Source organism: Myotis myotis, unplaced genomic scaffold (assembly GCF_014108235.1).
Source record: "Myotis myotis isolate mMyoMyo1 unplaced genomic scaffold, mMyoMyo1.p scaffold_m19_p_18, whole genome shotgun sequence".
Taxonomy (NCBI): Eukaryota; Metazoa; Chordata; class Mammalia; order Chiroptera; family Vespertilionidae; genus Myotis; species Myotis myotis.
This window is the reverse complement of record NW_023416322.1, coordinates 36770359-36796326: the sequence shown is the minus strand read 5'-3', so window position 1 is coordinate 36796326 and position 25968 is coordinate 36770359. Positions and strand designations below refer to the sequence as shown.

The 25968-nt window shown below is 56.0% G+C and overlaps 2 protein-coding genes across 4 annotated transcripts in view; one reads left to right on the top strand and one right to left on the bottom strand.

Moving 5' to 3' along the window:
• The window catches only part of RAP1A (RAP1A, member of RAS oncogene family), a 50926-nt gene extending 48911 nt beyond the window's left edge, over positions 1 to 2015 (top strand). For all 3 annotated transcript variants that reach the window (XM_036342331.1, XM_036342330.1, XM_036342332.1), the window contains one exon: positions 1326 to 2015. The gene's annotated coding sequence lies outside the window, so the exon portion shown is untranslated. The remainder of the gene's footprint in view (positions 1 to 1325) is intronic.
• A 9900-nt stretch (positions 2016 to 11915) lies between these two features.
• Positions 11916 to 24559, bottom strand: INKA2 (inka box actin regulator 2). The gene is made up of 2 exons (XM_036344357.1): positions 24354 to 24559; positions 11916 to 15193 (listed from the first exon to the last, which is right to left on the bottom strand). Exons 1-2 carry the CDS (start codon positions 24408 to 24410, stop codon positions 14351 to 14353), a joined length of 900 nt encoding a protein of 299 aa, XP_036200250.1. The 5' UTR covers positions 24411 to 24559; the 3' UTR covers positions 11916 to 14350.
• Positions 24560 to 25968: the final 1409 nt, after the last annotated feature.

The following is a 25968-nucleotide window of genomic DNA, read 5'->3' as shown; positions in this document are numbered from 1 at the left end:
CCTAGATCTAGAAATAAGACTTTCATCCTGGTTGCATAAATTCTTAGGCTCTGCTATGTAATTCAACTCACAGCATAGTTAATAAGTCACCTGAGCTCTCTGTGTGTTTGGGAATAGGCCACTTACCAGTCGGAATACTTTGCATGCAGAGCATTGTGTCCTGATTACGACTTGAGGGCCCTGTTGATCCCATTTGAAAAGTACTGCGATACGGGGTAAACATTTTTTCGTAAGAGTATGTGACTCTTGAGGGTAACTTATCTAGCCTTAGCCTTTAGGCAAAATTGTACTGGAATATGTTAATCTCTTTCTAATGTGTAACACTGTTAAAGATTTAGGAGAGAAATTCATTTTTGGAAAATTCTTTTTTTTTTTTTAATATATTTTATTGATTTTTTACAGAGAAGAAGGGAGAGGGATAGAGAGTCAGAAACATCCATGAGAGAGACCGATCAGCTGCCTCCCGCACGCCCCCCAGTGGGGATGTGCCCACAGCCAAGGCACATGCCCTTGACCGGAACCAAACCCAGGACCCCTGAGTCCGCAGGCTGACGCTCTATCCACTGAGCCAAACCGGTTCGGCTGGAAAATTCTTTTTTTAACCTAACTCTTTCCTGCTGAGCAATGAGACTGTCAGTCTTCTGCCTTTGAATACGGGGATCAGCTCTTTCGGTGTCTTTTCCTAACGTGTATTATAAGTGGTAACCCTAATGGGCAGAGTCCTAAAATAGTTGAGGAAAGACTTTCCCATGGAGCCCTGGCCGGCATGGCTTGGTTGGTTGTGTATCATCCCGAGCAACAAAGGTTGCAGGTTTGATTCCCATCAGGGCACATGCCCAGGTTGCGGGTTCAGACTCCAGTAGGAGGCATGCAGGGGACAGCTGATCCATTCACTCTCACATTGATGTTTCTCTCTCTGTCCCTCTCCCTTCCTCTCCCTCTAAAAACCAATACAAAAAATTTTTTTTTAATTCCCATAGAAAGAGTTTGCAAGCAGATGCTGTTTCCTTACTGCAAAGGAACTTTCAGAATAAAATTATAAAAGGATAGAAATAAAACAAATACTGTTTTCCTCTTTATAGACAGGATTGTCAGATATATTGTAAAACACTAAGTATAATAAAACTACTTTTTAAACACTTTTAAAGGGAGTTTAAAATAGCCCTGTTACTAGAGCTGCTTAGTATAATTTGTTCTCTAGTAACAATCAGCCAAAACCATTGTTTCTTTCTATATTATTAAATATCTGCTGTTTACTATTATGTTCTGACATCAAGAGATTAACCGTATATATAACATATGTCTGTATCTATTCAACATTCTAGATTACAGGAATGAAGAACTGTTGCCTAATTGGAAAGTGCCAGCATTCCAGACTTCAAAAAATAAATCTGAAGCGGCTTCTCCTGTTTTATATATTATGTGAAGAATTTAGATCTTATATTGGTTTGCACAAGTTCCCTGGAGAGAAAAAAAAATTGCTCTGTGTATATCTCTCAGAAAATAAGACAATAGTATTTCTCCTTTGCAATAGCAGTTATAACAGATGTGAAAATAAATATACTTGACTCTAATATGATTATACAAAAGAGCATGGATGCATTTCAGAAGTTAGATATTGCTACTATAATCAAATGATTTCATATTGACCTTTTTATCATGATTCCTTCCGTCAGGCACTAAACGTTGAACCATTATACTTTATATCTGTAATGATATAGATGATGAAATTCCCCCTCAAACTCATTACAGCAGATAACTTTTTTGAGTCATTGACTTCATTTTATATTTAAAAATTATGAAATATCATTCTGTCATATTCTAATTAAAATTGTTTGTGCATAATGCTTTGGAAAAATGGGTCTTTTATAGGAAAAAAACTGGGATAACTGATTTCTATGGCTTTCAAAGCTAAAATATATAATATACTAAACCAACTCTAATATTGCTTCTTGTGTTTTACTGTCAGATTAAATTACAGCTTTTATGAATGATTAAATTTTAGTACATTTTCATTTGGTTTGTGTGTCTTTGTTATTGTTTATAGATTTAAGGCCTTTATTTTATAATGACCACATCGTTTTAAATGCAACAAGTAGCTCCTTTCTGCCTGGAACCTGCAGAGCACTTGGCTTGAAACCCCCTAAGTAACTGGTAATTTCTCAGAACAGATCTCGCACTGTCTGTTCTGGGTATATTTATTCCTACTATACAGTAACATACAGCGGGCTACATAGAATAGTTTTGTATATTCTCTCTTGATCTTAAAGAATGTATCTTATTGAATAAAATGTCCCACTGTGTATTATTTTTATATGTAAAAATATAAGTTTAATTCAGGGTTTAACTTTTGCAAATCTTCCATGGCTTGTAACTTCATTAAGGGAATCTTTTTGCCATTGTTAATTTGTGCGTATGAGTCCAACAATGAAATGTCATGTAAAATGTTCACATTTGCTTTATGATAGGTTGAGGAATCTAAGAGAAGTGAGTGTGAGTGATGCTTTTGCTTTGACTCTCTGCAGAGTAGCATAACAGTGGTAGTCCAGAAAGTACTGCTCAGTTACAATTTTAGCTGGCTATAGAGTGATGCTTTTCTTTTTCTTCTCAGCCCGCCCGCCCTCCCTCCCTCCCTCCCTTCTTTCTTTCCCAGTCCTTTCTTCCTTCCTTCCCAGTCCTCCCTTCCCTTCCCTTCCTCCCCTCCCCTCCCTTCCCCTCCCCTCTCCCTCCCTCCCCTCCCCTCTCCCTCCCCCTCCCCTCCCCTCTCCCCTCCCCCCTCCCCTCCCCTCTCCCCTCTCCCCTCTCCCCTCCCCTCCCCTACCCTCCTCTCCCCTCTCCTCCCCTCCCCTCCCCTCTCCCCTCTCCCCTCTCCCCTCCCCTCCCCTCTCCACTCCCCTCCCCTCTCCTCTCCCCTCCCCTCCCCTTCCCTCTCCCTCCCCTCCCCTTCCCTCTCCCCTCCCCTCCCCTCCCCTCTCCACTCCCCTCCCCTCTCCTCTCCCCTCCCCTCCCCTTCCCTCTCCCCTCCCCTCCCCTCCCCTCCCCTTCCCTTCTTTTCTTTCTTCAAAAGATGGGACTTAAGTAGGACGTGGACAAAGGGTGATATGACCTATGTATTCTCCATAGAAATCAAGCAAAACAGCTTGTTAGCCAGTTACATCTGGAGAAGGAAAGAACAAGCTTAGGGGCCCCTGTGCCTTGTCCCTGACTGTTAGGCGGACACCAGAACTAGGAAGCCCGCATCCTTGCTCAGGGATCTAGATGCTGGCTCATAGCCACAGGGGAGAGGCAGCGCTATGTTCACACGGCGCTGAGACTTTCCAGGAGTGTGGTCAGCCAGTTACAAAATAGAAATTTTGAACTCAGATTTCAAGTGTAAGCTCTGACCACCTGGAAAATGTTAAGTGCTATTTAAAAAAAAAAAAAAGGAAATTGTATTCCTTTGAGTTTCTAATAAACTTAGTTACCTAATACTTTACCTCCTATTGATGCACTTATACTTATGTCTGGGATTGAGGGGCCAAAAATCTGGTAAATGCAATAAATTAAAAAAAAAAATAATAAGTGAAGCATTAGGGTCAGTCTGTCCAGGTCAGGCTGGCATATTTTAAGGTCCTTAAAGTCATTTTTGCTTTTAGACTCACCTCTCAAAACATCCCCTTGGACTTAAAATCATAGATATCTCACAGACGCGTGAAAAATTCTGAGTATTACCTGTTACATGGACTATGTAGTTACTTGCCAGATCAAGTAGAAATCATTACATAAGAATAATCCAAGCTCCAATCTGCTTGGTTATGTAAACTTGCTGTCCTCTGTTTTAGAACAGGGTCCAGAAGGATGACAGGTGTAGGGTCCTTTGTTACGATCTTGGGATAGAGGTAGGACCATGAAGAAAAAGGCCCGGGAACCGTGCCGTCTGACGCAGAGTGGGCCTGGCTGAGTCACGCAGGCGCTGCTATCAGGAATCTGCCAGGCTGTGGAAGGTGAGACAGGTGTGCTTCTGTGTTGTCCCTGTGTGAACTCTGCAGCCTTGGTTCCAGAGGGAGGGTGCCTGAAAGTCCGATGGGTTTTCATAACTCAACAAGTCCTTCATGTTGTGTGAATCTTGTGATAAGTAGCCGAGAACTGCCACCATATTAGTATTTGCAGCTATTTGAAGTGTGACGGATTTGCTTGTATGAGGATCAGGCAATGGAAAGGAAACGTGATGTCACCACTGATGGTCAGCCAGCTTTTTCCTGCTAACACACAAACAACTTTAGTGGTCCAGTGGTACCCCTGACAATCCAGTCTTAGAAATGAACAGGAAGTACATAATGTAGCTATACTTTTATCCTCCACGAGGGGGAGCTTCAATACCAGTTAACATTTCTATAAGCATTGAATTAAAAGAATGTATTGGAGCCATTGGTTCTGTAAGCACTGCGTGCCTCACTAAGAGGCATTAAGGCCTTCCCACTAGAGTTTGCCCTCTGAGTGGACAGGGAAGATACACAGGCAGTTTATCAGTTATGCATAGTGTTGTCATTTATTGAACCGCGGCCACAGGGCTCATTCTCTTAGGAATGTTCGCTGTGTTTCTCTCCCCCTACAATTCTGAGCTCATCTCTGTGCGGCCCCTCCACCTGCCATCATCACTGGCCACCATTTGCTCCTCACTGAAACCGCCTGCTGCTTTGAAGTTAGAATGTACTTGGCAAAAGTTAATCCTTGGGAAGATACTGATCTTTATTACCAACTTGATTAAAACAGGTTACTTGATCTGAAGCTATTTGTCTCCACTCGTGAGCATTCTTCATTTTCTGGACCAGCCGGTTTCAACTATTGTGCCTCATTATGTTTCGAGGTACATTGGTCCGTCTGCATACATGTCTTGAGTTCTGTGTTTAGGACTGAGGGGCAGAGAGAGAGGGAGAGGTTGCCTCAGCATTTCCTGGTTGAGCCATCACAGAATCTCCAGAGACGTAAGATAGGCTGGTATAAATTGTGTGTGTGGTGAGACCAAACTGAAGAAATCCTCAGGTATTCGGGGAGGAAAATAACTTGTAAAACCGCCTTTTGTTTTATTTGGGGCATATACTTATTTAAGGATCTACTTAAATGTATGTTGAAATAGCCCTTGTGGGCTCAGCTCCAAACTCGTAAGGGCAGAGTGGTTGGGTGCTGTTCCAGGACCTGGAAGGAACCCGCCTGGTGGGGAAGGCAGTGAATGGAAGCTTTAAGGCAGCCCAGCCACCCAGCTTCTAGCATTTCTGTTCCCCAAAAATGTAAAAAATGTAGCCTACTCTTGAAAGTGCAGTTTGACATTGCATTGAGCATGGATTTTTCTTAATGCAGTTTCCTTTTGGGTTTGATGAATGTGCCATCCACTTATTTAATGCCATGTCTTGCTTAAATTTTTTTGTCAAGAACAGCTGGTGACTTCGAACCGGGTGCCTGGTTCTGGTTTCTGGGAAGGACGGGTCTGTTTTGAGATGTTAACAAGAGCTTTACGGGGGATTGGGATGGGGTACACGTTCTCCGGCTTGTTCAGCAGCAGCCTTCTATGGTTCTGGGTGCAAGGTGTGACATACATTTCCTGCGAATTGCTTCTCTGAAACAGCACAGGCTTGGCTGTGCCCCTTGAAGGAAAACCTTAATAAACCTTCCCATTTTAAGCAGTGATGTGACTTTTTTTTAAGCTGTTGTTTTCAGTGCATTTTTTTCTTTCTAAATATATTTTTTATTGTTGATAGTATTACAGGTATCTCCTATTTTCCTCCCTTTACTCCCCTCCTCCCAGCCCCTATCCACCCCACCAGGTTTTAATGCATTTGTTTTTATATTAAACCATGTGAGTTCTTGTGCTTGCTTTTAACTGTGTAAAAGTTCTTGCAGAGCATACAAAGCAGAACCAGGCATGTTCATTATGGACTTGTCAGCAAGTGTTTATCATGCTTCTGCTGTATGTCAGGTGCTGATCTGCATGTTGGAGATACAGTGGTGAGTAGTACAAGTCCTTCTCTCAGGGAGTTTTTGACAGGTTTATGTGTGCGCATGTGTGTAATGAGTGCTGTGGAGAACACTCGGCAGTTAAAGGGGCAGGAGTGCTGGACAGAGCAATGTGGTGGTGGAATGTTTGCATAAATGCTTGAAATGTGCAGCCTGTACTCTGGGGCAGGTTGGGAGGTTGGTGAGGCCTCCATGCAGTGGGAAGGGTCTGCAAATGCCTTAGGGTGGACGGGTGCCTGGCATGTAGGAGGACTGGCAAGGAGGCCGACTTAGCTAGAGAGAGTGAGCAACGGGGATTGGGTAGGGGCAAATTTCTTTCGGCATTTTCTGAGCGGGATCCATGGGAAGGGTTTCAGCAAAGGATATAATGTAATCTGACGCCACCTACCACCAGGAATACTCTGGCCATTGAGTTGAGAATAGCTCTAGAGGGGCCAGTTAGGAGATAGAGTGAGATTCAGAGGAGGGTGTGGACGGATTGAGGGTACATTTGGAGGTGAATGGGATCTCGAGGGTTGAGGACAGATAGAGAAAAGGTACAGGAAGCCCATCATGGGGTTGGGAGAGGAGGAAAAATTAGCAAAGGAGAATATGGAGGTCACTGGTGACCTGATGGGCTTTGGTGGAGTGGTTGGCAGTGTCTGTAGTAGGCGGAGGAGAAATGGGGAGGAGGACAAGAGAGACAGCGAGCAAGGCCTCCTCTGTGAAGATGGGAAGCAACGCGTGTGTATGTCCAGTGAGAATAATCCACAGAGAAGAACTGGGTGGACAAAGTGGAATCTCGTCTCCATGAAGACCAGCTAGAGCACAGGTGGGCAGCGTGGCAGGAGGGACGGCAGTGCAGGGATAGAGGAACCACAGGCTACAGAGCACTGACTGATGGGAAATACCATAAAGAGGTTGAGGCAAAGTGTGAGGTGGAAGAGACAGATGCTCGGGGAGACCTGAAAGGCTGCAGAGAGACGAGGCGGAGGTAGAAGGCTTTGGAGGGCGAGAATGGGGAAGAATCAGGCGGGTTTCAGGAAAAAGCACGTGCAGGAAGCAGGAACAAGAAGTGACGAGTTTCCAGCGGTGTTACTGTGGACGGAATTGGCTGGAGGAGGTTGGGCCGAATTGTGCGTGGGGCATTGGGACAGGAAGTTGACAGGCTAGTAGGTTAAGCCAGGGAACTAACGCGGGCAGAGCAGCCTCTAGGTGGGACTTGGAGGGTAGGGGTGGGGACGTTTCAGAACTGACCAGAATGAAAATTACAGTATTGTCCACTCCCCGGGGGCTCTAGCTTCCCCGTCTTCATTTCTCATTTCAGTTTCCCCCTTTAATGATCTCCAAGGCATGTGGTTGTGACCATTCCTGAATGCAAGCCCCGTTTAGAAGGGAACCAGCATTAGTACTTTGGTGCTCAGAGATGTTAGGGTTGAAGAGACAAGTCTTTCTTTGCTCCCTAATCCTCTCCTCACCTGGCATGATGCTGCTGCCCTCCTGGGCATGCAGTACCTGTTCACACCCTCCCATGTTTTCCTCTCTCAGCTGTTACTTCACAGCAGGAGACAGCAGCCCCTCAGACCCTTCCCAGGGGATCTACCCATTGAGTGAGAAGGCCGGGAAGGGGGTCTTTCCGAAATCCACCCCCATTGGGTAGATGCCAGCGCTCCCGCCAAGCTCCCACCATCCAGGCCTTCCCTTCAGGGTGAGAGGGAAGCCACATGGTCAGTCGCCCTCCTCCCCCACCCCCACCCCAAGCCACCTTACCCTTCCCGCCACTGCTGTCTCTGGTTGGGTGGGTTGGGGAGTGTGAAGAGCCACCAGGCTGGGGGGATGCTAAGCATGCAGTCTTCCCCGTTTGGAAAGGAGGGCTTAGAACTGTGACAGCATTGGGCCCGCCAGCCTATCCTGGGAGCGGATACATTTAATGGAGAAGATGAAAGAAGACATTTGATCCCTACCCTCCCCGCAGGGTCCTGAAGCCAAGGCCATGCTTTGGAATTCCTTGGGCCCTGGGACCACTGATGGAGAGCCTCGCCCGCTATTTTCTGGGATATAAATGGACTTCTCTGAACAGATGCTCAGAACTCGGGTCAGGATCCTAACACCTGCTTGAGTCAGTCTGGCCAGTGCTCACAATACCGAGCTGGCTCCCAGGCTGCCGTGGTGGAGGGAGGCTGCAAGGAGGCTCGGCAGGAAGTCATCAGCCCTTGTACCTCTGGCTGGGAAGCTGAGTCTGTGGAGCAATTTTAGTTGCTACACTTGTCCTGTTTGTAAGAACCTCTGTTTTTGGTTTGGGGTGTTTTGTGGTTTTTTGTTTTGTTTTGCTGACACCCTCCCCTTTCCCACCCAAGTGATGTCCGCCTGGTGCCTTGCTGGCCCCCCAGCCCCTGGAGACAATGCCTGGCGTGTGGCCAGGAGTGCGGCTGGCCAGGAGTGCGGCTGGGGGTAGAGAAGGCGCTGAACACCCAACTCTCTGCTTCCTTCCCCATTGCCCCGCCCTGGCCCTCCACAATGGGGGAGGGAGAAGCGGCAGACTCAGTGTCCCCGAGACGGGTGGGGAACCCCGGCAGCGCCGAGGAAAAAAGCTAGGGCAGCGCAAGTCAGGCCAGACGATGCCAAAAAGAACTAGGAGCGGAGCCAGGGCAGGAGGACGGGGGGGAGGGGGGGGGGGGGGGGGCGGGGGGCGGGCGGGCGGTGACGAAAGGGAGAGGATTCGGGGGCTGGGACCACGGTGATGCCCTCCAGGGTGGGAACTGAGGTCCACTTGGCTGCTGGTCTCACCGGGGGGTGGGAGGACTGGGGGGGAGGGGGCAGGCTCAGTCCAGGGCTGAGGAGTGGAGGTCTGGTGACAGCCTAGGGCAGTGATGGCGAACCTTTTGAGCTCGGCGTGCCAGCATTTTGAAAAACCCTAACTTAACTCTGGTGCCGTGTCACATACAGAAATTTTTTGATATTTGCAACCATAGTAAAACAAAGACTTATATTTTTGATATTTATTTTATATATTTAAATGCCATTTAACAAAGAAAAATCAACCAAAAAATGAGTTCGCATGTCACCTCTGACACGCTGTCATAGGGTCGCCATTGCTGGCCTAGGGCTGGGGCTGCCGATACCAGTAAGGAGTGAGCAGTCACTGCCCTGGAGGCCCTCAGTCCAGGAAGATAAACACGCACACCTCACGAGGGACAGTCTGAGTCCTGTGGTTGGGGGACAGGCACACACAAGGCCTCCGGAGGGCTCCCAGGGGAGTGACAGGTGAAAAGCCAGCCGATCTGAGGTGGGGGAAAGTCCCAGAGGCACAGAAACCCCAGGCTGGGGCTGCCACCAAGTAGTGCCTCTCCTGGAGGGCAAGTGGGAGTGAGAAGGGCCCAGAAATAAGGCTGAGCTCCCTGGGTCTGAGTGGGCAGGGCTGGGAACTCCAGGGTCCCCGGGAAGCAGGCAGTGAGGACAATGAGGTCACAGACTCTCTGTTCCTTCACTCCCTCTGTCCCCGCAGACCCCAGGCGGCACTTCCTTGCAGCTGCAGGCTCCAGCCTCCCGGTGGGGAGAGCAGACGAGGAAGGGGCTGAGGGAGGCACGGGAGGAGGGGGAGTAACATGTGCAGAGCGGGAAACAAGAAAACAAAACCTGATTCTTTCCTGGGATGGGGTCACCTTCCCCCACCATAGCAACGGCCCCAGAGGCGGGCAGCCGCAAGCTGGGGTGGGCATCTGCTGTGCCAGGAGGAAACGTGGGGCTTCTATGAGTGGGGAGGGCAGAAGGGCCACCCAGACAGGGGACCACCCAGGGCTGGGTCATGGCTGGGAGAGGGCGAAGGCACAGAGCATCAGGCGATCATCTTTGGCAGTGAGTCCTGTGTCCCTGGACCAGGGCAGACGTGCTCAGAGGGGCATATGGAGAGGGAATGGCTTCTGTGGTGTGGAATCCAGGGCCAGTGGCATCTGGCCTGAGAGCTAGAGTCAGGGACCCCACTGCCTTCCCCACCCAGGGCCCAGGGTTTCGGGACCTTGGCAAGGCTGAGTTCATTGTGGTGCCTGGGCGTGCATGTGTGTGTTTGTGCCAGAATTGGGGTGTGTTTCTAGGCCTGGAGATGGTGGGTGGAGGGGTGTGTCAGGACTGATTGAGGGCACTGTGACAGGAGCAGGAACAGAGGGAATCTGGATGAGAGGTTTCATCATCCTGGTGCCTTAAGGATTGGCTAGAGGAGGCAAAAGAGAGGCGGGGGCATCTAATAATAGTGCCGAGGGGGTGACTGCAATCAGGTCTGGCCCCAGCTCTTTAGGGTTAGGGTCAGGGTTAGCCCAGGATCTTCTAGGCCCTGCTAGTCCATTGCCCTTCCTCTGGCAACACAGCCTGGACCCTGAGCCCTCCAAGAGGGGCAGGCTTCACAGACGCCTCGCCTCCCTCCACCACGCCTTGCATCCCGTCCATGGAGTGGATTCGAGGAGGGCAGCCACTGTCTCCTTCAGCCGTTAGTCCCCAGTGGCTGGGGTTGGGGAGGGAGAGACTCCAGCCACCAAGGCTTTAGAGCAGGGGCCTGACTCTTCTCCAGACCATCAGGACTTGGCTCATTGAACTCTAGTCCTTGCCAAGAACGTGAGGGCCCCAAAGGGCTGACCATGCAGGAGAGCTGGGGAGCAGGAGGGGTGCGGTGCTCCCCAGAGCACATCCTCAGACAGTGGGCTCCTCAAGCCCCACTTCTGAGTGCAGCCCATGCTGCTGCCCCCCACCCCCACCCCACCCCACCCCCAACACACACACCATCCTTCCATGGAAAACAGTAAACTGGCAAACAGCAGCCCTCTGGGTAATGTTTTTGCACTCTACAAAAACATGTCACACCTATTGTCTTCTGATCCTGGCTACATCCGGTGAGGTCACAGGGCCAGTATGCATTTTTAACAAGGCTCCGAGAAAGCTTTTTTTTTGAAGCATTTTTGTATCGCGTCTTGCGGTTAGTGCCGGAACTGAAGGTCAGGGAGTCCCATATATTCTGCTCAATGTATAGACGGTGTGCTTGACCCTTAGGTACGTTTTGTCCTTTCAGTCTCACGCAGCCCTGCTTGGTCCCTGTCCCTCCAGTGAAAGGAAGAGGCTCCCGGGGGCCCAGCAACGTGCTCAGGCTCTGCAATGACGAAGGGGCCTCGTCCTGTGTGTCCGCCTCCAGGCCCAGCACTCATGCCCTGGCACCAGCAGAACGGCCTTCAGTGCCCCGGTGGGAAGTCACCTGGGGACACAGGCCCCTGCTCCCCAGAGGGACAGGCTGTGCTCTGGCTTTTATGGGGCCCTATAGGAAATGTCACTTGGGGAGACAGAGCCCCCGGACAGGGCTCTGGGGAGCAGGGGGCTGGGGTGGAGACAGCTGAACCAGGTAGGTCTCTTCCTCAGGGCAAGTGGGGGTTTAGATCTCAACCTGAAGGGTGGGGTGCAGGGGAAGTGCTTGAGGGCAGGTGTGAAGGGTTGGAAAGAGAAGGGCAGGAGGGGGCAGGCCCTTCCTCTTCCAGCTCTTGCTTATGGTCAGGGGACAGGATAGGCACGGACTGGCCACAGGGCCACAAAGAAGCAAGTGGGACCCTGAGCAGATGCCTGAGCCGATCAGGGGGGCTCAGTACCTGCCAGGGAAGCAGGCCAGGTGTGAGGCAGGGCCCGGGCCAGGGAGAATATGAAACGGGCTTCCAGCCTATTTGCATGTCCTGATTAACCATAAAATCAGCCCCAGGGGCAGAATTAAGCTGTCAGTTTCTCACTGTGCTTCCACTACTTCCCCCACTAACCACAGCTCCCCACGCCAGCCCAGCCAGCCCGCCGTCCTCATCACAGGCCCCCAGCATTCCCAGTGCCTTCCTCCCTCAGCCTCCTTAACATAGTCTCCATCCTGGTCGCAGTCCCTGCAGGAGCCCACAAGGGGAGGGAGAAGGAAAAATGGGGGGTGAACGAATGGGCCATAAGCTTTCATTAGCAAAGCCTAACATAGCAAGGAGGCATCTCACTGCCCTGTCAAGACCTGGGCAGATTTCCCCACCCAAGTCAGCGTTCTGTTACCTCCAGGCCTGGGTCCTGAAAGGACAGGTTTTGGCTTGGCTTTGGGGCAGAGGTGGCAGCTTGTGGGAAGTGTGAGGAGCACAGGGCTGGACTGTTTCAGGCTGGACCTGTTCCAGTCTCAGCTCTGCCGCTGAGACCCTGGCCAGTTCCCATCTCCGAGCGAAACAAGTCACAGCAGCTGCTTCCAGGGTGTGGTGGGGAGGAAATAACCTGAAGATGCTGGTGTGACACCTGTGATGTCGCAGCGGACGGCACTCCTGGTTGGTTTGTCCGTCCCCCCCTCCCCAAGTTAAAAGGGGTGTTGTTTCCCTTGAATCCTCGCTCACCGGTGGGTCCGTGTTGTTTCTCCCCTCTGATCAGGACCTGGGTCCTTTCCATTGCTCTTTCTTAGTTTCTGTCGCAGTGCCTGGCAGTGGGAGGCGCTCACACGGTTTGATTGGTCTGAATCGCTGTGACTGGTCCACAGAACAGAGGAGTCACCTGTGAATGGCAGAGAGGTGACTCGCTTTCCTGTAGTTGCTCCTGACTCGGATCTGGTGCCTTCTTGAGTCATTTGCTAGATGGCTTCTCTCGGGATTCAGGGAACCGGTAGGTGGAATCTTTGGACTCACACACACCACCAAAGGCAGTCCAGTCTGTGGGCCTTCCCTCGGGGCCGAAACACCTGAGTCCTGGGGGAGACCCGGGAGCAGGGGGCTGGGGTGGGGACAGCTGAACCAGGTAGGTCTCTTCCTCAGGCCGACAGGGCAGCTCCTCCAGGCAGGGCGAGCTGCGTTGACCAACGCCTGAGAGAGCGGAAGAGTCGGTCTCAGAGCCAGACGACCCTCTGCTTCCAGTCCTGCTTCTTCCATTTGCTCAGAGGATACAGTACCTTTTAGAGGCATCCCCAAGTTTGAAAGATGTGCGTGCTGCCTGCAAATAGGGGGCTCTCAAAAAAAAAACACCACCACCCACCAATCTGAGCCTTTCCTCTTGTAGCTTCCGCCATCCAGAACTACACACCTACCATCTGATTGTGTGGGAATCTGGGAGTGACCCTAACCGGCCCTATGGAGCTGCTCACTGTAAGCCTCCCCCCGTCTCCTCCCTGGGGGCCCGGGATGGGATGTGCCAAGAGCCTTTCTTGTTTTTCTTCTCCAATTTGCTATTAATGCTCTGAGGGCAGGAAGGCCTCTTGCCTCTAATTGCAGCTGTCACCTCCCATCAGGCAGATGAGGCTGGAGGGGGGGGGGGGGGGGGGGAGTGTGCCCTCCCAGGCTGGCTGGGCCCTAACAGGGACCTGCATTGTCCGTTCCCAGCCAGCAGGCTTTCCGGGCCAGAGTAGGCGGGCTGGTGGCTTCCAAGGGGTGGCTGGGGTGGCATTGCTCTTGGGCCACGTGCCACCACCACGGCTGCAGAAGCTGAGCTGCTGCCCAGGGCCCTCCCTTCCCCCCAGGGTGGTTCTGGGTCAGGTGGGAAGAGGCCAGAGATGGAGCTAGGGATTTAGAAGTGTTTGTACCATCTGGGCTCACATGGCCTCTCTGGAGAGTGTACACGCCCTGGTGGGGGTGCAGGGCTTGAGACAGGGTGTTGGGGGGAGCGCGGTGTGACTCCAGGGCCCAGCTGCTCTCCATCAGCCCTGGTCTGGGCCCCGCCGGTGTGTCCTAGGACAGGTAGCGCCTCCTGTGGGCGGTGGGGGAGATAGCTGTCTACTTGCTCACTTGCACAGCGGATAATCGGTGTGAAAAGGCTTCCCAGTGCCTCTAGGTGCTGCAAGTATTCCCTTTCCTGTGATTTGGAAAGACAAGGGCTTCCCCCAGTATTCCTTATGCCTGCACTGCTTACCTAGCCATTTCAGATCCGGTGCCAGCTGACATCTCAAGGCAGCAGGCGCAGGAGGGGTGGGGGTTTGTCTCTGCTGCCCCCACTCCCAGGAGGCTCAGGGTTAATACCTGTGCCAGGAGCAGTGGTTTGCCAGGGAAGCAAACAGTTATGGGGACATGAGAGATGAGGTCTTTATTGGGGGCTTCTCTGAGGAACCTGAGGCCCTGGTGCCCTAGTCCCTGTAGAATGTTCAACTGGGGTCTTTGGGGGCAGTGAGGAAGGTCAGAAGGATTTTCTGTTTTCCCCCTTCACTCCCCTCCAGCCCAGAATGAGCAACACACACACACACACACCCGCCTCCCCTACCAGACAGCCGTCACTGCCTCTCCCACCACAGGCCGCCTGGCCTCCCCTCCTTTCTGGGGAAAAGGAACCTGGATTTGGGTTTTTGAAAGCCACGCCAGCCGCTGCCTCCTCCCCAGGGCCCTGCAGGGTTCAGGGTTCAGTCCGCTTTCTGCATCGGGATTCAGACCCAAACAGCGGTGTTAATATCAAAGCCGGAGGGCGCGGCTTCCAGGGCCTTGGGGCAGCCCGTGGAGGTGCCCTCCCCTCGCCTGGGCTCCCCTGCACCCGGGAAGGGCAGATGCCCCGGACCCTTGGGATGGCCCCGCTTCTTGACTCTCTGCGAGCGTCCGGCTCGGGGCTCTGAGGCCGAGGGGGTCACCCAGCCTGGCTTCTCCTTCAGCAGCCGGTCGCGGTCAGGCCGTACGCTCCGCAGAAATTTCCGGAAGATGTTGGCGGTCAGGGCGAACCTGCGGCCCAGCTCCCGGGGCTGGCCCCTCTCTCCCTGGGGCTCCCCCACCTCCCTGGGCTCCCCCTTCTCCCCGCCCTTCTCCAGTTCCGGCAAGTCCAGCCAGTTGCCCACCAGGTCCGCAAACACGTTGTCCCCCATCACCAGAGGCTGGCGATTCCGGCCCCGGGACATCAAGGTGGAGGTCCAGTCATCCGGCTCCACCAGCTCCGGCCTCTGCTCGGCACAGCCTTGGAACTCTGGCGGCTGGGTCCTGGGTCCGAGTGCTGGCTCCCCACCCCACACACTCCTGTGAGACGGGCAACTGGCGCTGCTCCCATGAGAAGCTTGGCTGGAGGAGGAGGGGCCAGCAGGCCTGGCGGGACCTCTGCCACCCTCCCACTGAGGGGGCTCCAGCTGTGTCCGGGGGCTTGCAGGGCAGCCTGGGGCAGGAGCGCCCCCAGAGATGTCCAGCTGTTCCAGGGCTGTCTGCACCTGGAGGAGCTTCAGTTCCTGCAGCGCCCCCATCATGCAGTTCATCTGATCCTGCAGGCCGTCGCCCACCTCCTTCATGGACATCTGTGGAGACAGAGAGAGCCAACCAGTGAGCTGTGGGGGGCTTGGGGGGAGAACTGCCCCTCATTGGCCCTGAACCTGGACCCCCTCCCCCAACACACACCTCCAGTGTCATTCCAGCCGCCAGTGACCCCGTCTGTACAACCTAGCCCAGAGCAGGCCAGAGCTGGGGAGGAGGACCTTTAACACCAGGGTGGCTGCATAAAGCATAACATTCCAGCAGCTCTGTGGCGGGCGCTGCTCTCCACCCCGTGGGTGTATGCATAGATGCCTGCGTACAAATGAACCTATATTTAAGCTCCCCGACTACTCTGTGAGGGAGTGACTAGTGTTGTCCCCATCCTACAGATAAGGAAACTGAGGCACGTAAGTAACTTGCTCTAGATTACAGGGTGGGGGGCACACAGCTGTGGTCCTTCCTGTGTCTGTGCCCCTGCCTCTGAGCCCCCAGATGACGACGACAAGGACAATGACGCTTTGTGAGTATGAACTATGCCACAGGAATGGTGCTGAGGACGCTCCAAGCATCATCGCCCTTCATCTCTACATATCATTGTTCTCAGCTGAACAAATGAGTTATCCACGGTGGGTGAAGTAACCGCCTGAGGTCACAGCGCACAGGCTGGACTCAGACACAGCACAGCTCTGTCCACACGCCCTAGTCCTCACCACCCAGCACTCTCAAGACGGTAGCGGTGGTGCTGGGCTCGAAGGCTGCCCGTGCCCCGTGCCCCGTGCCCCATGGGGGAAGAGGAGCTCACTCCCTGTGAGAAGCGGTCGGCTGGGGTTTCCGTTCACTGCTGTGCACATCTGGCTGCCAGGGCGGAGGTCAGGCGGCCAGGAAGCTCCTGTTTGCGGAACCCCTCGCCCGGCTCTTCCCGGTCCTTCTCCTGAACACCTGTCCTCTCCCAGCTGCTCTGGCGCTCGGCTCTGGTGCCCTTCCTGCCTTCTTGGCCCACTGGGCCAAGAGTGGGGACACGGGGGGCCAGTTCCCCAGCCCCTTTGTGGGTGTCTGAGGCCCGAGTCCCAGGTGCCAGCTGGAAGGGGCTGAGGGATTGACTTGGGCGAGGGCCGAGTTTGGAGGCTGGGCAAGGGATGCTTGGTCTGATAACATTCACGAGGTTCTGTCCCCGGGCCCAAGCTGCCTGGGTCCCGCCAGCTCTGCTCAGGTTACCAGCAGCAGCCCTCCTGTGCGGGGCCATCTGCTCCCTAAGCCCCCCAGAGACCCGTGGGGATCATCTTACCTCCCAGCCTGGTCCTAATGCACACAGCTCAGCCCACGGGGTGGGGGGTGGGGGGGGGGGGGGGAGACGGGAGGACAGCACAGAGGCTCTGCAGGGCTGCACGGGCAGCTGACCCTCTCAGGCTTCAGGGTCAACCCCACCCCTGCCAACCCGGCCCTGGGGGTGTGGGGGCCCAGGGGCAGGATCTCCCGAGCCAGCCCCACTAAGGGCAGTGCAGGGTTCACTGTTCTGGGGGCAAAGAAAGAAGCCTTTGCTGAGGGGGGCATCGCCACACGCAGCACCTCCCCCACATGGCCGGGCCCTGACAGCCAACGCCTGGGCCAGCCCGTGCCTTCCGAGTGGCTTCGGGGGCGGCTGGCTTCCTGGGGCCCCTCGCTCTGGCCTCTTTGGCTACCACCTCCCCGCCCCCTTCCTCAGCTGGGGAGACCCAAAGCAAAGCCCTCATCCTCAGCCTCCCTGGTCCCTTCCCGGCTAACTGCTCCTCTGACTCCCGATTCCTGCCCCCTTCCGCCCCCCATGCCACTCTCCCCTCACCCCGACCCAGAGCCTCGGGGTCGTTTTCGCCCTTCCCACTGAACGCCTGTTCCTGTCCCCAGATGTCTCACGTCCGCCTTCCCATCTGAAATGCAGAAGCCTCCTCCAAGGCCTTCCGGCCGCCAGAGTGCCTATCCTCTTCTGAGTCACTTACTAGTAAATGCCCTTCCTGCTCCCCCCCCCCCCCCCCCCCGCTCCTCTGTCACTCAGGCAATGTTTATTGTGCATCTACAGATTGAGGGAGGGACTGGGTCTCGTTATGTCTGCCCAGAACCCCACTAGCACCCTGCACTTGCTCCATCATACCACACTGCCCAGCCGGCGTGGCTCGGGGGTTACAGCATCAGCCTCCGCACTGGAGGGTCTCGGGTTCGATGTCCTGTCCAGGGCACGTACCTGGGTTGCAGGTTCCATCCCCGCCCCCAGTTGGGGCACTTGTGGGAGGCAACTAATGGATGTGTCTCACATCGATGTTTCCCTCAAAATCAATGGGAAATGTATCCTCACTCCTTGGGTGATTAAAAAGAACACACAACAACAAACAACTGAGTACCACTGAACACCCCCAATCATCCCCACAGACTGCTTGCTGCCCTCGGAGAGCGCCTCACTGCACAGGGACAGAGAGTCAGGACAGATCTCAGGGTTGCATTTCCCCAAGAGACCAGGAGCCTGAGCTTGCAGCCTCCTGCGAGGCTGAACACAGTCCAGGTCGGAGGCAGGGGAGGAATGCAATGACCCCATTCAATCTCTCCCAGTATGGAAAAATCCTTGAGAAATAATGCTGGCATCTGTGCGGTTTTCCAGGGAGAATGAACGTGTGGGTATGTGTGAATTCGGGGCTGTCCGTAAGACAGAGGCCGCATTTACGTCCACAGGAGCCGACAGGACAGCCATGTGGAAAAGGGCAGCCTGTATTGCTTGAGCTCTTGGGCTCTGGAGACACGTGGAACAGGGTTCAAATCCCACCTCCACCAGGTACTAGCTGTGTGGTCTGGGCGGGTTATTGAAATCCCGTTTTTCGATTTCTCCCTTCTTTAAAATGGGAATAAGACTTCTTGCCCCGTGGGTACAGCTTTGGAGGGATCAGGTGAGGCAGTGCGTGATTGTAAGTGGCCTGGAGGTGAACTGGGGCTGTCACCTTAACGTAAGGCTTCCTGAGAACTTCCAGAACATTCTTCTTCAGTGGACCTGAATGCACAGTAACGACTGGGTTCCATTCATCCACCTGGTCTGATCAAGGAGAGACATCTCTAGTCCTGTCCTCCCAGCGCCCCACACGGGACGGGGAGGGGAAGGGGGAGCCCTGGCATCCGCCTGCCCATGGTCAGGCGGGCTCGTCAGCCAGCCCGGAGCGCTGACACTGAAGGGGAGAACGGGAGAAGGAAGCCGAGCGTGGGAAACGGAGGCAGGAGCAGCGGCTGGGTCTTGACTGAGAGCAGCTGCCTTTCCCACCCCGAGGGGATGATGTCACCCCCGGAGAGAGAGCCAGGGGCAAGCTGCTGTCTGGTCCAGAGCGTGGGACCTTCTCGATCCCGATCCCGATCCCGGGGTTTCTGGCCCCAGGACCAGAAGAGGGAGAGGAGAGCAGTGTGGGGTGGGAGGGAAGAAAGGGCCCTGAGCTAGAAATCATCAGCGGGGAATCCCGGCGGAGAGGAACTCCGGCCTCCCAGGGCCTCAGGCCCTTCCTGGGGTCGGGGACCACATCACACCCCACTTGGTCTGGGTGGGAATGGAGCTAACAGCTGCCTCGTCTTCTCTACTGCGAACATTCTCCTGTCCCAGCGACGGTGTGGGAATCCTTTCTGAGAAAGGCCACACGCCCCCCCCCACGCTCCTCGCCCCCCCCCACGCTCCTAGCATCCGTCCACCGCCCACCGTCCACCCCGCCCCTCCTGAGCCTCCACGTGTTTCCTTCTGAAATGTGTCTTCATGTCCAACTTTAGCCTCTCTCACTTCGGCTGAAACCAGCCCGGGCGCCTCCCACATTAGAGCTGGACGCCCAGGCACGCTCCTGGGTCTGTGCAGCCACTGGCTGTGGGCTGAGGCCTGGCCTGGGTCAGGCTGACGCTCGGCCACGGGACTCTGGGCAGATGCACCACCCTGTGTGCTTCGGCTTCTGAACCTATAAAATGATAACCCTTCCCACGTGGGCAGGGGCCCTCACCCTCCCCTCTCCCCGGCCAGACCCGACCCCGTGGCGACCCGGGAGGCTGGCAGGGGTGGCAGGAGTCCTCCCCACTCAGAGGTTCAGTTTCTCCCTCAGTGTTTCCAGATCATTCTTCCCAAGACTCCCCTCACAATGCTCACCATGTCCGCATATGGCCTAGGCTCACTAGTATTTAATACCTTACCTATATCTACGGCTTGTGGGAGTGCTTTTATATAGGAACCTAGATGAAATGCATGTCACCTGCCGGGAGCAGATGGCCGCTCTAAAACAGGTTTTTCACCTGAGCATCACCGACGTCACCTTGCGCACTTCCAGTGGAGACGCCGATCTACTGCCTGAGGTTCCTGTGTATTCGTGGGAGGACCGGACCAGACCCGAGCCCCGCAGCCTGGCCCCTACTCAAGGGCTCCCCATGTCATCCTCACCCCTGACTTCTCAGCCTCATGGGATTGTTGTGAAAAGAAACCAGGCTGGCCAGTGGCCGTGCAAAGTCCCATCGTACAGAGAGAAGAACATGACGTCTGGGAGGGACTCCAAGAGCCAGGGAAGGCGCCTCTCCACCAACTCATCAGAGGAGGAAGGGCCTGGCTGCCCTGGGCGAGAGGGGACGCTGCTGCTGGGAAGCCAAACCCCAGCATCCTGGACCTCTGGGCCCCAGCCCTCGAGGGGGGCGTGTGGGGTCAGCTGCCCATGGCCAGCACCCTTGCCGGGCACTCGCTGGGCCCGCCGTGGTGTGGGAGGAGTGGCGGTGGGAAAGGGGGGCACCAGCATCCTCGGCAGCCCTCCTGCCCTCTCCTAGCCCCTGACTGGTCCCACAGCTGTGCCTCCAGCAGCCGTCTCACGCTCTTTCCCAGCTCAGCCGGGTCCTTTGACACCAGCTCCAGCTCAGCCGTGGGCCTGGCAGTGTGCCCTGCCTGTCTCCCTCCGTTCCCCTCACTCCCAGGCTCCCCACACAGCGCCTTTCAGCCCCTCTGGAAGCTACAAGGAGGTTCGGGGCCGGAAATGGGAAAAGCCCGCTTTTGCCAAGCAGCCCATTCTCCAGCCCAGTGAATGGGGACCTTCACAGCCCCTGCCCTTGGCTGGAGGGCTCAGCAGGAAGGTAGAGTAGAAACTTTGCCAAGAACCAGAGAGGGAGGACGGGAAAGAAAGGGGGAAGTCTGAGATGGATGAGCCCACTCTCCCATCCGGACCATCTCCGGGGGCCGTGTGCTCCGGCAAGAAGCAGACAGACAGAGGAGCCCAATCTCGCCCCTTCGCTGGCCTCTCCGCCTCACCAAGCCCCTCTCCCCGACAGCTTCGGCTCCTGTCCCCAGCAGCCGGTCAATCAAGTTCCTCGGGCATCCAAGGGACCTCAAAAAGTTCCCTTCCTTTCTCCTTCCTAGTTCAGGCTTTCATATTCCTGCACGGACTCTTCTAATAGCTTTCTAGCCCATCCTCTGCCTCCGTTTCTTTTTAAAAAAATATTTTTATTGATTTCAGAGAGGAAAGGAGAGGGAGAGAGAAACAAAAATGATGAGAGAGAATCATTGATGGGCTGCTCCTGCAGGACCCCCCCTGGGGATCAAGCCCACAACCCCGGCATGTGCCCTGACCAGGAATCAAACCGTGACCTCCTGGTTCACAGGTCCACACTCAACCTCTGAGCCACGCCGGCCGAGCTCGTCCAAACTCCTCTTTGCCCCGGCTCTATGCATCAAGGGAACTGCAGTGTGAGGTCCTCTGCAAAAGCGTTGACCTGCCTCAGGAAATGTGCTTTTTTGCACCAAGAGCTGAAGGCTGATCCTGCCGTGTCTCCTCTGTCACCATCGTTTCTCCTCCTTTCGTTGCCTTTAGGCCTGGTCCTCCTCCAGATGCCAGAACCTCCTGAACTGTGGCCACTAGCGGCCTACCTTCTTGCAACACCGCGTGGTCCTAGGATGGCCTCCAGCCTGAGAGAAGTCCCTCTCCTGGTTCCCCAGGCCTCAGCTGGGGTGGGCCTTCCAAGAGCTGGCCTCCATCAACCGCCGCCTCCTCCAGGAAGCCTTCCCAGCCTGGCTGTACTTCACGAGCCCCCATCGCTCAGCCTGTGTGCACTTTGTTTGCTCTCTACTGATCTGAACTCATGAGGAACACCCTGTGAGCATCTTTACATCTGCTTCCTCCGTGTGCCATGTCTACCCCTTTGTTAGAAGCCTCGGGGAGCGGAGTGTAAGGAACAGCTGGTCCCAAGGCCTGTGCTCCAGGCAGGGCCCCTCGTTGGCGGCTGGAGCCGGGAGAGATGTGTTCCCTGCCGAGTAGTTGCAGCCCCCAAACCCCGTGTCCTAATGAAGAAGTGTGTCAGCTGCTGCTACTTTGCTGCCACATTTCATCCCTGAAACCCGATCCAGCCGTACTGTCCAGGCAGGGCCCAGGGGCCGGTTCTCTAGACATTAACCACATGGAGCCAGGATCCCCAAACCCTCAGCCGCCCCCGCCCCCACCCAAGCTCACTCATTACAGAGCAAATATTCTGCTTCAGGAAACTGGGAAGCTCTGCTGCTTTGGTTTTCAGGAACAGACTCCTCTTGTCCAGCTTTCCTGGGCCAGGGACAGGGCCGGGAGGCAGGAGGGGAGCGAGAAGGCCTCGGACAGAGACCGCTTCACAGCCCCTGACTGTTCCCCTTTCCAGCAGGTTTAACCCACAGTGTCTGCGGGACCAATGCTGCTGGAAAGGAATTTCGTGGAATAAATGTCGAACTTGACCGATATTCCACAAGTGCCATTCCTGGGCACGCACTGCAAAGCCAGTCCTCCTGGGTGGCAGGGATGGTTCTGGCTGGGAGGAACACACACACACACACACCCTCAAACTCATAACAAACTTCATGCTTTTCCCACCCTACTGCAGACCTGGGGGATCAATAAGCCAACACCTCCTATTCCAACCAAACTGCATTGAATTCACCCCCCCCATCACCCTTACAAGAGCCAGAGGGCTGAGCCAGGGTCAACTCAGCTCTGCTTTCTCCTTAACTCCCATTGGGGAAACTGAGGCACTAAGATTTGGCTCAGCAACCTAAGCACGGGGCTGAGGTGTCGGGGAGTGAAGGACACGCTAACAGCTCTGCCTGTCATTCCTCTGTCTCCTTCCCCAGGGCAGGCTGGCACAGGGGCGGGGCTGGAGCCCCATGGGGGGGGGGGGGGGCCTGGTGCATAGCTCTCCCATCTGAGTGTCATTCTGGGCCCCAGGCCAGGCATTTGGCTTCCTCTCCAAGAGAGTCAAAGGCTGAAGCTGCTCAGACAAAGGGCCAAATGAAAGCTAACGGGGAGCAGGGAACTTCAGCCTCTCCCCTTCCTCTTCCTGGGGACCAGGGGCTCCGGCCCTTGGCAGGAGACGGTGCAAACCAGGACCTGGAGCTCAGCTCGGTGCAGATGCCTGCTTGCCGTTCCTATTCTCCTGGCACCCACAGGCTCTGTCTTCCTCCCCTCACTACCTCCCACCTAGGGTGCATAAAAAATGCAAATCGGTAGGATTTTAAAATTCCAGCCCATGCCAGGAACACCCACAAACCCTCTATTTAGGCAGATCCTGAGGTGGGTGGTATGGTCCCAGATTCCAGGCAAAAAAAAAGATTCTGCTAGATTCTTTTCTCAGCATGGGCCTTGGACTTCAGACAGTATCTGTGATGATCTTGACCTTCCTCTCTGGTGCTGGACAAACGCATGGGAAAGGTCAGGACTGTGTACGTGTGGGCTGGGCCAGCCACCCCCAGCTGTCTTGGGAAGCATGTGAAACTAGTCGGAGGGGACAGGATGGAGACTCTTCTGTCGCTCACCGAATTCGCTGGGTAACTTTCCCTTCTGACTGTCCCACAAGGACTTCAGGAGGAAGGACCAGGAGCGCCGGGACCTGAGAGGGCAGGCCCTGGAGCGGGCGGACAGGGAGCCTGACCATCGCTGAGAACACCTGCCCTCCGCGCTCCTCTCCCCAGAGCTGCCCTGCCTCCGCAGCGGGAAGAGTGAGGGGTTTGCAGGCGGAAGGGGAGAGGACGCCAGGGATGGCAAGCCCAGGGCTGGCACTGCCTGGATCCAGGTCTGCTGTTGTGAGCCTGGGTGCCCCCGGCTGTGGAAAGTTAAGAGGAGGAGGAGAGCAAAGGTGAGGCTGACAAGTCGTCGACTCCCCAGAGAAACACACTAAACGGGCAAAAAGAGACCGAGGCGAGGACACAAGAGAGAGCCTGGCGGACAGTCCGTGGGAATTCTGACGGTTGAAGGAACATGGTGGTGGCAGGTAGGGGGGGGGGGGGGGAGGTATCTGAAGTCAGTGAGAATCAACCAGAGTTGGAGCAGGTTCCCCACCACCCCAGCCTGGGTACCCCACCACCCCCACCACACTGAGCTCCTTCTCCCCGACCCAGCACCCCCGCCCCGCACGCCCCTCCGCACGCCCCCAGCCCAGGCCTGACATCTGGCGGGGCCTCCGCAGCTCCCGCTCCGACCTGCCAGGCGGTTCCCTCCGCCCGGCAGGGCCCTCCCCCGCCGTTCCAGCTGCCAGCCCCCTCCCTGCTGGCAGGCAAGCCCGGGCAGACAGCCGGCCCGGCGGGCCCCCGCAGCCACGGCGGCTCTGCCAAGCCCGGCAGAGTCGGGGGCCCCAGGCAGTGCCAGCTCCCCTCGAGCGACCAGTCCCCAGCTGACCTTCTGCCCCGGGCAGGCATCCGGCCCGCGCGCGCTCCCCAGCGCCCCGCGCGCCCCAAATCGCCCAGAGGCACTCCAGAAGCCGGGCACCCCGCGTCCCTTTCTTTCTCTCTCTTTGCTTTTCCTGTGTCTATGAGTTTTTTTGTTTGTTTTTTTTTGCTTAATCCCTACATCTTTTTCATGCAGCCCCTCCACCGCGCCCCGCTCCTCCTGTGCGGCCGTCTAGGTCCCACTCCGCCGCGTGTGCGCGCGTCCCAGTGTGCGCCCTCGGTGCGCGCCCTCTTTTCTGCCCAGGGTTCCCTGGAACCTTTCGGTCTGGGTTGGGTTAGCTCGGTCTCTGTCACTTGTTCCTGTGGCCTCGCTCTCACAATCTTTGCTTCAAGTTTCCTCGTGGCCCTTTTCCCTCGGGACAGGCTCTGCCCTCTGCCCGCCAGTGCGCGTCCCCTCCCCCCTCTCCTCCTCGGCCTTCCTCCTCCCGCGCGCGTCCGGGCTCCCGGGGTCCGGCGAGGCCAGGTACCCATCGGGGCGCACCCCGCCCTGGCGCCCGCTCCTCTCTTACCAGCTCCTGTTTGAGGCGGCGCAGATAGCAGTCCATTTTCCCGCTCTTCTTCCTCATGCGCCCATTTGCAGGGCTCGGCTCCACCCCAGAGTCCCAGCCCCACTGACACCGCGCGCCCCGCGGGCTCCTGGCCCTGCGATCCGCGCCTCTCGCAGCTCTGAGCCGAGCTTGCGGGACTTGGAGCGGCTTCCCCGGCTGCTGCCTGCGCGCGGCCCGTGCCGGGGCGGAGGGAGGAGCGGGACAGCCTATCAGCGTTCAGGGGGGATGCCCTCAGCCAATCAGAAGAGCGCACGGGGGTGGGGGGGAGCGGGCTGGGCGCCCGCTGCCGGACCGTGACGCCGCTGGGGGTTGCGCTTGGCCGGGGCCGCAGCTCCTGGCCCCTCCTTGGGGCGCTGGCGGAGGATACCTGGTCCTGGCCAGCACGGCGCGGGGCACAGGGACGCCGGATTGCACCGACGCCCGCCGGCGAAGCACGTGAGCCCTGTCTGGTCACAACGAGAGCACCGTCCTACGGGTGGGCACCGGGCAGCGGTCTCAGAAAGAGGCTGAGAGCTTAGTGTCAACCCCTTCGCCGAACTCCGACCCTCCGTCCTCCGCCGCGCAGCAGCTCTTTGTTTGTTTGTTTGTTTGTTTCCCCCGAGGTGGACTCTGGGCGCGTGGCTCCCCCCACCTCCTCGTGGAGGGTCCTCCCAGCCCACCCCTTGCCGGTCTGTTCACTTATTTAACACAGTGAAGGCTCGCCGCCCTCCGCTCCAGGCTGTAGGTCCTGGGAGGCTGAGTGGGACAGGCCCGGTCTCTGCTCCCAAGAACGTACATGGGGCGGGGACAGGAGAAGAATGAGACAAACACGTAAGAAAACGCGGTGAATTTATGAAAACATAAAACGGAGGGACGCTGGCGGCTGCTCCCAGTAGCTGGGCGGGGAGTGGAGGAGCAGGCCTTGCCGGTGCCTGGTGCCCAGGTGACCCCCGTCTCCCTAACGCGGGACGCGCCCTGTACGGCCGGGGAAGGGAGAGGGACTCAGAGGTGCTCCGATCCCATTCAACAGGCACCGCCGGGGCGCCCGAGGTGTGCGAGCTCCGGCCGGGCCCTGGGCCGGGGAGTCTGCCGATGAGCCCGAGAGGGGCCGCCGACCCGCCCGCCGCTCCTCCGGGCGGAGCTCGGATCCACCCGCCGGGCTCCGTGCGCCCAGGCGCTGCGCCGCCCGGCCTGGCCCGCGAGGGGGCGGTGTGGCACGGCTCGAGAGTAATTAGGACAATTAGCGACGTGTGGTTTCAAGGTAATTAACGGGGAACGAGTGCCCCAAGCAGAATTTAGGGTCTCCGAGCGAGACAGAACCTTGAAGACCCCACACAAGGCGCGAAGAGGGAGTGCAGGCGCGGTCATTCCACTCCGTGTCAGCAAAGAGCGCGTCTGCTTATCCTGGGAGATGAGAGAGAAGGAAGACGGATGCAAATGAACATCTTTAGACGTGAAGGCTTTGCAGAGCCCCTTCTCCCAGGTCCTCAATTACACTGACGTGCCCACGTGTTTCGGCCTCGCGCCGAGAGCCCCGTGGGGAGAAGCTGGAGCGGTAGCCGAGGGATGGAGGGAGGAAAGGAGAGGCGCTGGTCTG

What these genes read in the sequence shown, in the direction of transcription:
- INKA2 (XM_036344357.1), bottom strand. Translation starts at nt 24,410, where the DNA reads ATGAGGAAGAAGAGCGGGAAAATGGACTGCTATCTGCGCCGCCTCAAA. An exon ending in GCCGCCTCAAACAGGAGCTG is followed by an intron (nt 15,194 to 24,353) that starts GTAAGAGAGGAG and finishes CTGTCTCCACAG; the next exon opens with ATGTCCATGAAGGAGGTGGG.